The 16045-nt window shown below is 52.5% G+C and overlaps 6 protein-coding genes across 6 annotated transcripts; 4 read left to right on the top strand and 2 right to left on the bottom strand.

Annotated features, from left to right (window-relative positions):
- Positions 1–392: 392 nt before the first annotated feature.
- SNOG_02673 (hypothetical protein) lies at positions 393–3328 on the top strand (the record flags this gene model as incomplete). Its single annotated transcript, XM_001793219.1, has 9 exons — positions 393–977; positions 1028–1132; positions 1168–1183; positions 1300–1376; positions 1652–1828; positions 1881–1941; positions 2026–2495; positions 2585–2812; positions 2859–3328. 9 exons carry the CDS (start codon positions 393–395, stop codon positions 3054–3056), a joined length of 1917 nt encoding a protein of 638 aa, XP_001793271.1. The 3' UTR covers positions 3057–3328.
- Positions 3329–3502: 174 nt separating this feature from the next.
- Positions 3503–5688, top strand: SNOG_02671 (hypothetical protein; the record flags this gene model as incomplete). The annotated part of the gene is made up of 3 exons (XM_001793218.1): positions 3503–4395; positions 4444–4796; positions 4844–5688. 3 exons carry the CDS (start codon positions 3503–3505, stop codon positions 5686–5688), a joined length of 2091 nt encoding a protein of 696 aa, XP_001793270.1.
- A 569-nt stretch (positions 5689–6257) lies between these two features.
- SNOG_02670 (hypothetical protein) lies at positions 6258–7784 on the top strand (the record flags this gene model as incomplete). The annotated part of the gene is made up of 3 exons (XM_001793217.1): positions 6258–6570; positions 6651–7147; positions 7197–7784. The coding sequence occupies 3 exons, from the start codon at positions 6258–6260 to the stop codon at positions 7782–7784; spliced, it is 1398 nt and encodes a 465-aa protein (XP_001793269.1).
- Positions 7785–8035: 251 nt separating this feature from the next.
- SNOG_02669 (hypothetical protein) lies at positions 8036–9852 on the bottom strand (the record flags this gene model as incomplete). Its single annotated transcript, XM_001793216.1, has 3 exons — positions 8036–8167; positions 8249–9563; positions 9776–9852. 3 exons carry the CDS (start codon positions 9850–9852, stop codon positions 8036–8038), a joined length of 1524 nt encoding a protein of 507 aa, XP_001793268.1.
- Positions 9853–10652: 800 nt separating this feature from the next.
- SNOG_02668 (hypothetical protein) lies at positions 10653–11772 on the top strand (the record flags this gene model as incomplete). The annotated part of the gene is made up of 2 exons (XM_001793215.1): positions 10653–11652; positions 11690–11772. 2 exons carry the CDS (start codon positions 10653–10655, stop codon positions 11770–11772), a joined length of 1083 nt encoding a protein of 360 aa, XP_001793267.1.
- Positions 11773–13984: 2212 nt separating this feature from the next.
- SNOG_02667 (hypothetical protein) lies at positions 13985–15799 on the bottom strand (the record flags this gene model as incomplete). The annotated part of the gene is made up of 4 exons (XM_001793214.1): positions 13985–14763; positions 14833–15019; positions 15074–15195; positions 15382–15799. 4 exons carry the CDS (start codon positions 15797–15799, stop codon positions 13985–13987), a joined length of 1506 nt encoding a protein of 501 aa, XP_001793266.1.
- Positions 15800–16045: the final 246 nt, after the last annotated feature.

Raw genomic sequence — 16045 nt, 5'->3', positions numbered from 1 at the left:
AACCAAAATATACGACGAAGCCCAATCGCTAGTACGACGATCTTATGTTCCAATGATCTGCAGTGACTGACCACATCCAAGGAGGACTATGCGAAGCTATGTGAAGCAAAAGTGGCAAGTCTATCAAAACCTATATTGGACTTTCCCAATGAAGAGGTTCGTACCTTAGGAATATACTACATCTGAAGCGACCTTACCCATCACCTCTACAGGATGAAGAGTACGTGCCAACACCAGGCGGAAGAACGATTGGGAAGTATCAGAATGCTACCTATTACCGCGAGGGTCTCTTTTCTGCAGTCTATAAAGCACCCGCTCTAGATGACGGGGGGTATTTCCCGCCAGAAGCGAAGAACAAAGTAGTCGCTCTCAAGGTCACTACACCATCCACCATGGAAGCACCTCATGACTCGAAGCGCGAGGCCAAGATACTGTCGGTAGCTGCATCTGACAACGTCATACCACTTCTAGAGACCTTTCGCGAAAACAGCAGTCATTTCATTCTCGTTATGCCATTCATGCGGTACAGCGTGAATGAGCTGCTACAAGACAAGAAGCTATCAGGTCCACAGATGAAGAACTGTCTCAAGGATCTCTTTTCAGGCCTAGCCCATATCCATGGCCAAGGCATCATCCACCGCGACATAAAACCTTCCAACATCCTTTTGAAATCGCTGGACGGGCCCGCCTACTTGTCCGATTTCGGCATCGCGTGGGCACCCGGTGTAGTGGGCGCGGAACCAGCGGATTCCAAGATCACGGATGTTGGTACAACATGCTACAGGCCACCCGAACTGTTGTTCGGTAACACGAGCTATGGCTGCAACTTGGATCTGTGGGCGGCCGGCTGCACCGTGGCCGAAGTACTGGACCCGAACCATGCTACTCTTTTCGACTCCGGAGAGTTGGGAAGTGACTTGGCGCTTATACAAAGCATGTTTAAGAAGCTTGGGACGCCCAATTTGGACGTCTGGCCGGTATGTGGTCGCAGTTTGTTCAATCTTGAGACTGTCGCTGATTTGAGTAGGAGGCAGCTGGATTCAGAGACTGGGGCAAGGTGCAGTTCTACGAGTATCCGGCGCAGGAATGGTCTGCGTTGCTACCGAGCGTATCAGAGGCTGAACGTGATCTGGTTAGCAGCGTCGTCAAGTACGAGAGCGGGGCTAGGATGGCCGCGGAAAAGGTAAGAATGCTTTAAGAACAGCAAAGTGTATGCTGACATGTCTTTCAAGGTTCTTGAGCATGTGTACTTCACTTCGTGATGTGGAGATGACTGGGTAATTCCATATCTATATGTAGACTTCGGAGGCATAGGCGAGGCCTGGTCATGGATGCAGTCTGGTACAGCTTGCCAGCTAGGCGCGATTAATGGACATGTAAGACTGCGCAGAGTTTAGTTGTGAGTGAGACCTCGGAAGTCGTCATTGCACCTGCAGCGTCCCGCCGGGAAAGCTAGCGTTTCCGCTGCAGGGCACCCATCACCAACCACGGGCGGCCTGCACCATTGCCATAGCACAGCACCCCACAAACACAAACACCGCGCCCCATATACTAACATATCCTCACTTAGCTCCAGCGTCATCCACCCCCAATGAATCGCATATTGGCACCGTCCAAGTAGGAGCGTTCGGGCCCTGCCAGCAAACCACAGCCCCTCACAACATCGTCGCCCGTTTCCCCTGCTGACGTCCGCACCTCCGCATTTCCGCTCAGCATGGCTTCCTTTTTTGGTCTGGGTCGGAACCGGCAGAAGAGCCCGCAGGAGCTCGCGCATGAGACGAAAGAACTCACAGTACGGCTTGCGCAGGAGGAGAAGCCGAACCCAAAGGTGCGCAGCTTTCAATGGCCACGCATGGGGATTCGTGGCTAACCACCAGCAGATAGAAGAGGCACTTGCAATGGACTTGCAGCAGATGAAGATTCGACTTCAAGGCACACCAGGTCAGTACTTGGATTTTCTTGTCTCTGCAGCCGTATATATGCTGTCTTCAACCACTGGAGCACGCGCGCTGACAAGTGTCCAAGATACGGAAGTCTCCCCCGAGTCGGTGCTAGAGCAGCTGGGCGCGATCATGAACGAGGATCTTCTCTACGTCCTCGCTATCAACATCCACAAGCTGCCATTCGAGTCGCGAAAAGACGCCCAGGTCATCTTCTCCACTGCGTTCCGATACAAGCGGCCCGGACAGAACGAGCCCGAGGTTCTGCACCACATAGTCACATTTCGGCCAGAGATCATAATTGCTTTGTGCAGAGGATATGATAGACGGGAGAGCGCCATGCCGTGCGGAGGGGTGCTTCGTGAAGCACTCAAGTACGACGCCATTTGTGCGCTACTTCTGTACGACGAGCCCACTGAGGACGGCAGCCCACTCGATCTGGCCAACGTCAATCCTGACCTGCCGTCGTCTGGCAACGGTGTGCTTTGGAAGTTCTTCGACTGGATAGATAAGGGTGCTTTCGAAGTCAGCGCAGACGCATTCAATACATTTAGGGTACGGCCAACCTCAGAGCAAAGTGGTCACGCTGACTTGAGCAGGAAATCCTTACCAAGCATAAGACTCTTGTAGCAACGTTCCTACAGACAAACTTCGACACGTTCTTCGCCAAGTACAACTCGATATTGATACAGTCGGAAAGCTACGTCACGAAGCGCCAGTCGATCAAGCTGCTGGGCGAGATCTTGCTCGACCGGGCGAATTACAACGTCATGACTCAATACGTGGATTCGGGCGACCACCTCAAGATCATCATGAGGCTGCTGAGGGACGACCGAAAGATGATCAACTACGAAGGGTTCCATGTCTTCAAGGTATGAGATATTACCAAGACGTATTCTAGTAATCTAACACGACCAGGTATTCGTTGCGAACCCCAACAAGTCGCATGCGGTGCAAAAGATTTTGATTGGCAACCGCGAGAAACTCCTGCGCTTCCTGCCCGCCTTCCTCGAAGATCGCACAGAAGACGAACAGTTCATTGACGAGAAGAGTTTCTTGATACGGCAGATTGAACAGCTGCCTGCGCAGCCTACTGTTCCTCCACCGGCGGTATAGCACTCTGCTGAGTCGTCGAGAAGGCCACGGCCTGTTGCGGCTCCTAGGGTGGAGTGGCACCCTTCTGACACAGTGTTTCTACGCGACGTGAGGCTGAATTGAATCGGAGTTCTGGATACGGGTTCAGGTCTGAGATCAGGATTGATCGTTGTTTAGCATACCCCATCGCTCTGCGTCTGCATCACTGGCATAGATTTCTTAGTAGTTGCATAGCTATGTTCACTGCCGCATTATCATCCAACCCTGAAAATACACGGCAAGTCTGCCGAGAAGCACGTCTAAACATTGATCACGCTTGTGCATGACAGCATCATTGTCGAATCCAGCCCTACCATGTCCAGGCTAACTTCCCCGCTTAATCTCGCACGCGAGCGCAATCTAGCCCCTTGCCGACGTCAGGGCGTGTTGCACCCTAGCAGAGGACAGAGGAGCGCGCTTGGTGTGGCATGTCGCAGAGTGCATGGAACCGTCAGCCCGCGACATTAGATCGGATCTCTGCGGCTCAAGGGGTTTCTTTGATTGCAGCCGGTACCTGCAGCAATTCGTCCATGATTAATGAAGCCTTTCGCAAGGCGCATCCTCCCGCCGCGGAAACCCCTGATACTAGTTTGGGCTCCGCAGAAACCTTGCTTCTTCTGGCGGTCGCAGATCCAACCATACAAAGCGCATCAGGTGGACCTGGCACATCCAGCATGACTTCAGCGGACGGTACACCTAGCAACTCCGCTATTTCGCGCTGGCTAGCAGCACAGAACAACGCGCCGCCTGCACCGCTCCTGAGTCCCGGGAATGAGTTCCCGTTGCGCACACTGCCATCGCTCCCTTCAGACAGCTCCCTGTCCGACATAGACAGCGAGGACGGTGCCCCCGTCGCCCGCCCTGGAAACATTGCCAAGCTCATCCACCCCAAAGTGCCATCGATTATGGAGAACGAGCCGGCCGCACTGAACCACGCCCGCAGAAGATCCTCATCGCTCGCCGGTGCCTCGGTGCCGCCCAAGACAGAACAGAAGAAACACAGGAGACGGCCGTCGGAGCACATAGCCGAAGAAGGCGAAGAGGAGTGCTCGTCGGATGCAGACCGCTCAGACTCGGATTCAAGAAGCGACAGCACCGACTTTGAGCTCGACGACATGAGTGCCGACGGACTTGAGGACGATGAGGAGACGGGGCTGACCAAGAGGGACAGGCGAAGGAGACGGCGGAGAAAGAGGCGGAACACAATGCTGGACCAGCGCATCGTGCCGACAACAGACACGTACACCAAGGAGGAGAAGAAGCTGGCGGACCAGAACCTGCTCAGGTCAATGCTGATCAACGGCGTGTTGATAGCACTATGGTGCGTCACTTTGCAACACCGCACGTGAGGTGGTGGCTAACAGCACAGGTACCTCTTCTCCATCTCGATATCCGTTTACAACAAGTGGATGTTCAAGGAGGCCAAGGACGGCGGCGAGGCGACCAACATCTTCCCCTTTCCACTCTTTACCACATGTCTGCACATGATTGTCCAGTTCTCGCTTGCGTCACTCGTCCTGTTTTGCATACCCTCCCTCCGACCGCGGCACGACTCCCTCAACCCCCACGCACCGGGCGCCCGTGTCGAGCCTGTAGACCCCAAGAAGCCGCTCATGACCAAGTGGTTCTACTTTAGCAGAATCGGGCCGTGTGGTGCAGCGACGGGCATGGACATTGGGCTGGGCAATACGAGCTTGAAGTTCATCTCGTTGACCTTCTTCAGTACGTCATGGTCTTCACAAACTCTGGAGCATAGCTAACATCACTAGCAATGTGCAAGTCGTCTGCACTCGGCTTCGTCCTTATATTTGCGTTCCTCTTTCGCCTCGAGCAGCCCTCATGGCGCCTTGTATTTATCATATCCATAATGACTGTCGGTGTGATCATGATGGTCGCCGGCGAAACGGCCTTCCACGCGCTCGGCTTCATCCTCGTCATGGCCTCGGCTTGCTCGTCTGGCTTCAGATGGTCGCTGACCCAAATCCTCCTCCTGCGCAACCCAGCGACCGCGAACCCATTTTCTTCGATTTTCTTCCTTGCGCCCGTCATGTTCGCCAGCTTGATCGTTCTCGCGGTACCTGTTGAAGGCTTCCCCGCGCTCAGAGAGGGCCTCGCTCGTCTCTTCGAAATGAAGGGCACAGGCCTCGGCATCGGCATCCTCATTTTCCCCGGTGTCCTCGCCTTTCTCATGACATCATCCGAGTTCGCTCTGCTGAAGCGCACCTCGGTCGTCACACTTAGCATATGCGGCATTTTCAAAGAAGTCGTCACCATCGGCACAGCAAACCTCGTTTTCGACGACCCCCTCACGCCCGTCAACATTAGCGGTCTTGTTGTTACTATTGGAAGCATTGCAGCATACAATTACATGAAGATTAAAAAGATGAGAGAAGAAGCGCGGATGAATGCGCATCTGCAGAACCAGGAGAATTATGCGCCGGTCAATATGGTGGATCCGGACCGCGATCGCAGAGGAAGCATTGCGCAGCCTCCTACAGGGACGAGGAGCATGATCAGGAGTAGTTTGCAGCTCGCGCCTGGTTTGGGAGGAGCAGCGGCGATTGACAGCCCGTCGAGAGCAAGCCCGATCAAGAGACCGGAGGACTTGGACTAAGCAAAAAGCCATATACATTTGGGCATTTTTTTCTGTGAGCTTTCGCAGCATCGCATCGGGGCACATTGTGGCATCAGTGGCGTTTTCAGGGACCTGGGTTAGAAGTGGGACATATACCCTTCATTAGTATATAAAGCATTCATATTTCTAGTACCAGCTTGCATTTGCATGTGCAGTGCAGATCAGACGTTGTGAAGTTTGGCTGACAGACAGTAGCCCGAGTGCTCAGGGATGCACTATACTTGACCAATCATCCGTCGTGGGGAGAACAATAGTGCACGCGGGCTAGACAACCACCAAGCGGCGATCTAAGCTGGACCGCAGACGTCAAGTGCGCATGTCCTCCTGCCCGTGCCAGGCAACTGCCACCTCTCCCCACAGCCTGGCGAGACATTTGTGCTGATTATATCTCCGACTCGTCTCATCGAGGCGCCGCGCACAGCCTCGTTTCGTATCAGTGCCGTGCGTTTCCCACTACAGTACACCCCCGAGCCTCCGCAACCCCATCGCCTTCTTCGTTTACACCACTTCCTTCGCTCATTTACCCAACCCTTTCTACCACCGCCGCCATGCGGCTCCTCCATTCCCTCCTCCTTCTCCCCGCTCTCACCCTCGCCGCAGAACTCGGCATCGAAACCACGCGGCCCGCCACCTGCACGCGCAAATCCCGCAATGGCGACAAGCTCTCCATGAACTACCGCGGCACGCTGCAGTCCGACGGCAGCCAGTTCGACTCGAGCTTCGACCGCGGCGTGCCGTTTACATTCAAGCTCGGCGCCGGGCAGGTGATTAAAGGCTGGGACCAGGGGCTGTTGGACATGTGTCCTGGGGAGGCGAGGACGCTGACGATTCCGCCCGGCTTGGGGTATGGGAAGTTTGGGAGTGGGCCGATTCCGGGGGACGCCACGCTGAGTGAGTGTTTTGTTGGCTATGGATGGGGATGAGGGCTAATGTCGAGGCAGTTTTTGAGACGGAGTTGGTTGAGATTGTGGGTGTGAAGCCCGAGGTTGAACCTTCGCCTAGTACGACGCCGGTAGCGACTGATAAGCCTGGCCCGTCGCATGTGGTGGTTGCGCCGGCGACAAATGCGGTGCCGGTCGCGGAGTCGACGCAGGGCTCTGTTGCGCAGAGCAGTCCTATGGATGAAGAGAAGGGGGATGGAGAGTGCAATTTGCTCGGAGACTTTGCTTTGCTGGTACAAGGTGCGCTTGGGTTGCTTGCAGTCTCGTCGCTGGCAGTGAAGAGGTGGAGAGAACACCCGCGTCGACCGGTCAAGATCTGGTTCTTCGATGCGTCGAAGCAGGTCTTTGGCTCGGTTCTGCTGCATCTGGCAAATGTCCTCATGTCCATGCTGTCCTCCGGGAAGTTTGATGTGGCAGCGAAGACGAACCTTGCGGAGAGTGACGATGGAGATCAACCCAACCCATGCTCATTCTATCTGCTCAACTTGGCCATCGACGTAAGTTACGCTCACACACATACTACTCGGCGTTTGCTAATATGTTTAGACTACAATCGGTATCCCCATCCTCGTACTCCTCCTCAAGGTCCTCCACCGGGGCGCCCTCCTCACACCTCTCGCCAACCCACCCGAGTCCATTCGCTCAGGAAACTATGGCCATCCTCCCCGCGCCACCTGGTGGCTCAAGCAATCCGTCATCTACTTCCTCGGCCTGCTCCTCATGAAGCTCTGCGTCCTCGCCATCTTTGCCTTCCTCCCCTGGATTGCATGGGTCGGCGACTGGGCCCTGCGCTGGACCGAGGGCAACACAGCCGTTCAAATCACTTTTGTCATGTTCATTTTCCCGCTCATCATGAACGCACTACAATACTGGATCATCGACAACTTCATCAAGGATGCGGAACACGGTGGCGAGGGTGGCTATCAGGGCGTGGGTGAGGATGATGAGGAAAGCGATGATGAGTGGCTCGAGAGGCAGCAGAGGAGGAGGGAGCAGGGTATTGATGGGGATGACGAGGATATTGAGGTGGTTGCGGGTAAGCCGCTCGAAGAGGCGAATCCGACTCCGATACCGAGTGGTGATTATGACCCTGACACAGATGGTGCGGGTAGTAGGGATGGGATTAAGAAGTAGAAAGGTGTAGGCTTCAAGAGGATCCCGTGGGGCATTGACGTTTGGATACGTACTGTCTGATGGGCGATCATTTTTCTCGTGTTGTTTAGATTGGATAGACATTCGCACTACGTGCTTGTATAAACAATTTCACGTTACTAGTCAAATAGCCTTGATCCAATGATTCATACGTGCGGATGTGAACAGTCATATTTTGAACGCCTAGTCATGGACCTATGCAACAGAAAAACATGTCGCCATTCAAAAACCACTCACAACATGGGCTTAATCTCCGCCGCCTCCTTGAACTCAGCGCCCGTCTTCGACCGTACCTCATCCACCGTAACGCCATCCGCAAGTTCAATCAGCGTCAGCCCCTCAGTGAAATCGACATCAAACACGCACTAATCCACAGTTAGCCACATAGTCCTTCACCTCCACACAACGCTGTCAAGACTTACCAAATCCGTAATAATCCGACTCACACACGCCTTGCCCGTCAACGGAAACTCGCACTGTTTAAGAATCTTCGGCCGCCCCTTTTTATCCGTATGCTCCATTGTAACCACCACCTTTGTCTTCTCGGGGTTACTCACCAAATCCATCGCGCCCCCGAACCCCTTGACTTTGCCCGGCAACATCCAGTTCGCTAAATCGCCCCGCGCGGACACTTGCATCGCGCCGAGGATTGTCAGGTCGATCTTGCCCGCGCGGATCATGCCGAACGACTCTTCGCTCCCGAAGCACGACGCGCCGGGGAGTAGAGTGACGGTCTCTTTGCCTGCGTTGATGAGGTCCGGGTCTTCGAGGCCGGCAGCGGGATACGGGCCGAGACCGAGGATGCCGTTTTCCGATTGCAATTGGACTTCTACGGATGCTGGGACAAAGGAAGGTGCGAGCATAGGCATTCCGATTCCAAGGTTGGCATACATGCCGTTTTTGAACTCCTTGGCTGCGCGCCGCACGATGCGTTCGCGCTTGGATGCCGCGTCGCCCTTGCCTAGATCGCTAACGGCTTCGTTGGGGTCTTTTGCGTTTACGATTTTCTCAATGTTCTTTGGGGTGGTGGATTGGATTACGCGGTCGACGTAGATGCCCGGGACGTGGACTGCGTTGGGCTCGATACTCCCGACGTCGACAATGTGTTCGGCCTCGACGATTGTGACTTTCGCATTGCGCGCCATGGCGCCGTTGAAGTTCTGCGCGCTGAAGCGGAATTGTACGTTTCCTAGCCGGTCGGCTTTGTAGGCTTTGATGAAGGCGTAGTCGCCCTTGATGCTTTCTTCCATGACGTAGCTCTTGCCAGCGAAGACCTTCACGTCTCGCGGTGTCGAGTATTGCGCGACAGATCCGTCGCTGTTGTGCCTAAGGGCGAGCTCGCCGGTTTGCACGACGGTGCCGAACGCGGCGGGGGTGTAGAAGGCGGGTATGCCTGCGCCGCCGGCGCGACATCGTTCGGCGAGGGTGCCTTGCGGGGTGAGTTCGAGCTCGAGTTCGCCAGTGAGGTACATTTGCTCGAGGACTTTGTTCTCGCCGACGTAGGATGCGATCATCTTCTTGACTTGTTTGCTCTCGAGCAGGAGACCGAGACCACCGCCAACGATACCGGCGTTGTTGGATACGGCGGTCAGGCCGGTGATGGATGGGTTGGATTTGACTGAATTGATCAAGGTGTCTGGTACACCTGAGAGACCGAAGCCACCGCACAAGAGGGTGCTGTCAGATTGCATGTCCGCGATTGCGGCTTCAGCGCTGGGGAACACTTTGTTGATCTCATTGCGGCGGAGTGACGAGGAGAAGCTTCGTGAGAGATTGAGATATGTCTATGAACGTCAGTTTTTACTCAAAGTATAGCACTGAAGTATATCCACCTTCGTTGTGCTTCGCGAAAAGGTGCGCGCTGTGCGGAACGTGTGGGATATCGACGGCATCTCGGCGGCTGTTGTGTGTAGTGATCCCTCTTCAAAGACGGTATACGAGAAGCTCAATCAGAAGAACTAAATCCCACAGACACCCAAGAATCGCGGAAGAACGAGCGTTGCGACAACAGCGTGAATTGAAACATTGTCGCGGCACTCGGCTTGCTCATGGTGGGTTGCGTCGGATGTTCGACCATCTGGGCGGAAGTGAGCCGTCCCTGCGGAATGTGGAGGAAATGCGCGCGGAGAAGCGAGCTCACGTGCTGAAAGCTGGGGTAGTGGTGAGTCTTTATTGGTCAGATGAGGCGGACTCAGGCAACTGACGGAATCGTTTTCCTTGGTGCTCCGGCTCGCCAACGTTCCCCCACCACTTCATGTCTTACGGCAAACATTGCGGCATCTTAGATTGTCAGACGAGCACTTTGACTATTCCGCATAGCAAACCCAGTTGGTTTTCTCCATCCGATCATCGATCTTGAAGGGATGTGGTCCGACTTTGTGACAAGCCATGCAAGCAAAGGGCCGTTCGCACTTCGAGAGACTCAACAAGTAACATGGGACGTATAGACCTGGACAGAACACAATACCTTTGAATATGAACAACTCTCTTGCGTACAGCTTTGACCTCTCGTCCAGATGAGATGCATGTGGCAGAGTAATCCGCGTGAGAACCGCAGAGTAAGATATCATATCTACTATGTGTTACATTATTAGCCTTCGAGGCGAAATTCGAACTTCGTTCAGTCAGCGTCGTGCTTTGAGTCGTTCGTCCGCGTCATGTTTGAACGCCCCAAAAGTCATACATGGCTTTCAGGGCTATATCTGTTTCTTCAAACTTCCCAGCTTCTATACACTTACACTCTTTTATTCTGAATTCCTGGAACCATTCTCGCAGATATCAGAACAAGTCTTTTTCAAATCATCTGTCCACTACTCTAAAAGCATACCTATAAGCGCTGAACTTCATAACATGTATCTTTGGGTAGGCCATAGTCTCTCCGTCCTCTCCGCTTTATGGCTGTCACGCTTCTCGATCGTCAGTGGGGCTGGTGAATCTGCTTCTGGTGCAGTGGTACCGACATTGACTGTCTCGAGTTTCCCGCTCTTCTCAACCGCGGTCCTAACTTCCGCAACTCCGCCGCCATCGATTCCGTCTGCTACACGCCTTTCCGTTTCCTACACACCCACAACACTGGCGACAGCATCAAGTTCTACAGCCCAAAATGCTGTGACTGCAAGTGCTGCTCAATCCCAAAGAACTGGTAGTCCGACACCCTCGCTCCTGAACCATACCGAAGTTTTCTTCTGGGGAGGTGAAGAAGGTCAAAACTATGGCAACGCCGTAGTCGTAAATCACTGCAAAATACCGATGTTTTTGTCATCTGTTGGGTCACACAGATTGGGAGGCTTTAGGGATGCAAACAACGACTCAACCAGCTGGGGCACTAAACCAGAGGAAGACATACATCCTATCAAAGCTGGAGAAACGTATACCGAACCCTATCGCACCACTTGCGCGATATACGTAAATAGTACGAAACCTTCATACTGCTGGCCCGAGGACAAGCTTGGTGGTCAGGGCATATCGATCAAGATCTCAGCCGATGAGCATAACTTCACCAATATTCTGCAATTCGAATACGCACTCGTGCGAAACCCACTCCGCGGAGATTCGTATCGACGCCTGGACTATGATATTTCGCTGTTGGATTGCGGCAATCCACTTGTCTACACGCAAGAATACAAGGTCTACATCCCAACAAGTTCCACATCAGGGGCTATAGCCGTATCTACAGCCACAGGTGTGGCGCATATCGATGGGTATCGCGATGTGTCCCAGCTCACAGATGCTAAGGCTACTAATGAAGATCACACGCTCAAGGTCAAATACTGTCCGGGATATGAGGGTGGCCTCAATGTGACGTTTTCGAATGCCCCAAACGCAACATGTCCACACTTAATTTGTGATGGTAAGCAAGTATGTAAGGATATATACACATTCGATAGATCACGAGAGGGGGAGGCGACTAAGGCCTGCAACGAGGTGTATCACGGTGACATTGTTCTTCACCTCTGTGCTGGTTTGGTAGCAACGTAGTTCCATTTTCTGCTAACTTAGTGGTTTTTAATTGTTTTTTTAATTTTAGCATGCAGTTGTATATGTTTTGTTCCTTCTTACATATCTTGGAATTAGCTCTTAAGGACAATCTTGGTGTGGTCTAATTTTATAATCTTTTGTGAGTAAAGTTTCTCAAGGCTTTCGAACAACCGCCATACCTTTCACTCTCTTCCTTCCGGATCTTAAATGCTCCGAGATAGGCCGGCCAGTGGTTTGGAAGCACAGCCATCAGATTGTTTGTTAAGTGATAGATGGTGCTGGACATTGATTGGGCTCGAAATCCAGCTACCCAGTGTTGGCCGCGTCTCAGCTCAAACTGCGGCTGCCGTCATACCGGTGAACCAAATGAGGCAAATTTGGTTACTGCATCGAGGGAAATTTACTTACATTCCATATGCATGTATGTTCTCCACAAAATCGAAAGCTGAGCAGTGAGAACGGCCTTTCAAGATCTAGCCTGCATCCTTCTCCACTCATCGAAGGACTTTGCATACGCTAAGCCCACTTCAAGGTTTCGCATACGTGAAGCTGCGCACTATTTCCTAGAGCAAGCATGTTAATGTCCACTAAGTGACGAACGACGGCATGCAGGCTTCTGGTATGACCTGAAAGTGAGCATAATATTATACCATGCAACGCCTTACACCTTAATGCGGGCAAATTAGTATAGCTGCATACTTGTAGGATTTCCGTACCAGCTTTCCTGGCATCTTCAGTGCCATTAATCCGGCCGAAAAATCTAGTCATTTTTCAGCCTTTCGGCAACCTCACCACAAAGACCTCGCTTCAAGGTGCTGCAAGAGCAACAATGCGGGGTCAGATGATGAGGCGACTATTTACGTACATAGCGAGGCAACGCGGATGCTTACATTCAGCACAGCGAGACAAAAGCACTGAGTAAAATATATGCGTCTGCGCAAGAGCCTACTTAATTTACTCGATCTTCCTTCGTTTTCGACTTGATGCTACGGACGGGTTTTACACATCCTTGAACCACGTGCAGAACCCAACGCTGACGCATTGACAGCATCGGCCACTGCAGACATCCATGAGCAACCTGCAGAACTTCCTTGTTGACGTACTACCGTCGTTGACCGCAGCGACCAGCCAGGCAACGCCAAGCAGAATAAACACGAGCCCAGCCGCACGCACAGCCGGTTTTAAGCACAGTCCATGAGTACTTCGATTTTCGCATAAGCTCAGACCACACTCGAGAAAATGAACCAATAGAAAGTTACATCCACGTCATGTAGTTGGTGTGATGCATCTCGCCGTAGGATCGTACCGATCCTTAGCTTACATCCGAGCTTGTCTGGCTGTGCAGGTAGGGGCCTTCACTCTGGGTACATCATTCTGTATGTGAAGTATAAGTATCAGGTACGGCGCCCTCGGAATTTGAGGTATTGCCAAATGGTCATTATACACACTTCTTTCGTTCCGTCTTCGCTTTCATGTTGGCCAAACATTCATCATCTTGCGAAAACCGTAATTTAGATAGTCCCGTTCCCAAACTGCAGGTGATCACACTACGGTCGTGATCCGTGCCTGCCCTCGCGGGTTTCACTATACCCCAGGGCTCACATGAGGAGAATCCTAGAGATCCTTTTGTAGCCATACAATAGCAGCAATGAGCGGTATGTTGCACACCTCGCGCTGAAGAGTGACGTGCTAACAACGACCATAGAAGCTAGCTCAGTGAAGGCTGACAGTCTCCCGCCGAGCAACTCAACATGGTCTAAAGAAGCATTATTCGGGCTACTAGGTGTCCTGGTTGTAGTCATTATACCATGCATTGGTCTCTTAGTACGCTTCTGTCTAGCACGTCGAAGCAGTCACGCATCAAAAGAGACAACTGGTAAGTGTACCCTGGGTGGTCCAATGAACTCTCAATAACAACAAGGTCAGATCTCGAAGAAGACATAGAGTCGTGTAATCGCGGAGCTCGGCGAGATTTGAGGCGGAAGTGGAAAAGGACAGGTAGTAGAAGTGGAAAAAGAACTGTCGTCTTTGTACTATGACAAGCAGGGGAGTCATCCTCGGTCATGACCTCGCGCACTCTATAGAACTGGAAATATCTAATACCAAATCCCAATAATCTATCAAACTCCATCGCTATGCACTACCCAAACCAATCACCAATCGCTATGCAAATGACCCGCTACTCAACTCCCCCACAACCATATCTAAAAATCACAAAACACAGCTGGATGAAACTTCACCCTTGAACTCCCGCACTGCGGCAACCCCTGATCCGTCGCCTTCAATCTATCCTCCTTACACCCCACCACCCTTCCCGGACAATACAAATTCCCCGCATTCGACCCATCGCTCTTATACTCGCATTGCGCGCCTTCGATATCCAGCTTGAACGAGCCACCCGGCCACACGAGCTCCTTGTGATTGCCGCCGAAATTGGATTTCGGATCCGAAGGCCCCTGGGGCGTGAGTTCCTTGACTTCAGGCGACTTGTCGTCGCACGCGACTGCGCGGTTGAGCGGCGTGGTGTAGAAGTGCCAGCGGGCGTCGAGGCTGGCGCCGCCCGAGTGCGAGTTTACTTGTGTGACCATGGCGATGGAGAGGGATTTACCCTTGGGAAGTGGCTTGTTTTCCTCACTTGCGCCACCCATGCTCGCTAGGATCTTATTCTTGCGCTCCTCGAGCTCGGCGTCAGTGGTCTTCTCCGTAATGGCGCCGAAGTCGAGCATCCAGGCGTCGAGTTCCATGTTGGGCGTGTCGGCGGGCGAGCTGCGTGTCTTGTCTTTGTAGTTGTCCGGCGCGGGGAAGTAGTTTGTGATGTCGTAGAAGAGCTTACTGTTGGCGAGCCACGCGTAGCTGTCGGCGTTTGTGCTGGCGCGGGCGGCGCCACCACCTTGGTTGAGGGCGCGGCGGGCGAGCATGTGGGTACGGTTGGGGCCGTAGGCCCAGTTTTGAGCGGAGTCGGGATCGACGTGTTCGTCGTTGACTATAGAAGCGTCAGTGCTAGTTCTTCTATTCTAGATGCTCTAATGCATAGTCCAGGTGTTCAACTTACTGTGTGGCTGACCTACGACATCGAGATGCATCATCTCATGCAGGAATACCTGGCCTATGTTCTTCTGCCAGACAGCTCTGGTGGCAGAATTAAGGTTGCCGTTGCGCAGATCTTTTTCAATCTGATTGATCTTCGTGTCCAAGTCATCCATTGTGAAGAATGGTGCACATGCAGCTATGTAGTAGTACTAGTCAAGAGTCAGTGTCTGCCCGAATTGATACTCAAAAATACATCAACTCACCATGTAGCCAAACCACCCCTTGACGGCATAAGCATACCCACCAATGTTCTTGCCATCTTTTTGGATGTTGCAGTAGTTTTTGGGATCAGAGCAAGTGACATAGATATCAAACTTCTTCCTTCCTTCGAAATCAACAACCCGATTAAAGTTGTCTTCAGACTAGTAAGCATGTTGTATTCAGAGAGAGAGGTCGATAAAACATACCAACTATTCTTTTAGAGTAGTCAGGGTAGTTTGGGCCCATCCATGTTCCTACAAAGACAAAGATCAGTAATTGTGGCAGCCGCACATCAAAAGCCTACACTTACTCCATGTCACAGCATCTTTGTAGTTCTTCGGATCAGGTGCTCCCATATAAGACCCCAACTGAAGCGCGTCCCAAGCCGCAGTTTGGAATTGGCCAAACTGTGTATCAGAGCACTTGTGATTGTTGTCCAGCTTCAGCTCGCCACCCGAGAATGCAATGACATCGTTGGTATGCGGCTGAGCCTGCATGTCCTTGATACATTGCTCGGATGGATGTACCAAATCGGTGCACGATGCTGGAGCTGTTTTCCACTGCTTCTTGAATTTGTTCTCGCCTCGCCCTAGGCGGCGGATGGTTTGTGGGATAGTCTTGGGGTTCAGGGTTTCCGCGTCGACATCCTCTGCGATATCGCGGACGACGAGACCGGAGGCTAGAAGCCCAAAAGACAGCAATGCTGGAAAAGTAGAGGAGACATGCATGACGAAGAGTGCTGAAAATGCGATTATGGTAGGAGAAGGAGGAGCGAATGTGCTGATGATGCCACTTGATCAAAGAACTACATAGATACTTTATACTTTTAGTTCCTACGACCCATACACCTGTGTAGCCTCAGCAGCTTCAGGTTGTCCAAGACCAGGGGTTGATGCTAGGCCGGATCTCAGACTGTTGGTGGTCAGATTTTGGATTTAGAAACTACCTAAATCTGACTGTTACAGCCCCCATCG

The sequence above is a fragment of the Parastagonospora nodorum genome, assembly GCF_000146915.1.
Source record: "Parastagonospora nodorum SN15 chromosome Unknown scaffold_4, whole genome shotgun sequence".
NCBI classification, from domain to species: domain Eukaryota; kingdom Fungi; phylum Ascomycota; class Dothideomycetes; order Pleosporales; family Phaeosphaeriaceae; genus Parastagonospora; species Parastagonospora nodorum.
The sequence above is the reverse complement of the archived record's forward strand: the minus strand, read 5'-3'. Positions and strand labels throughout refer to the sequence as shown.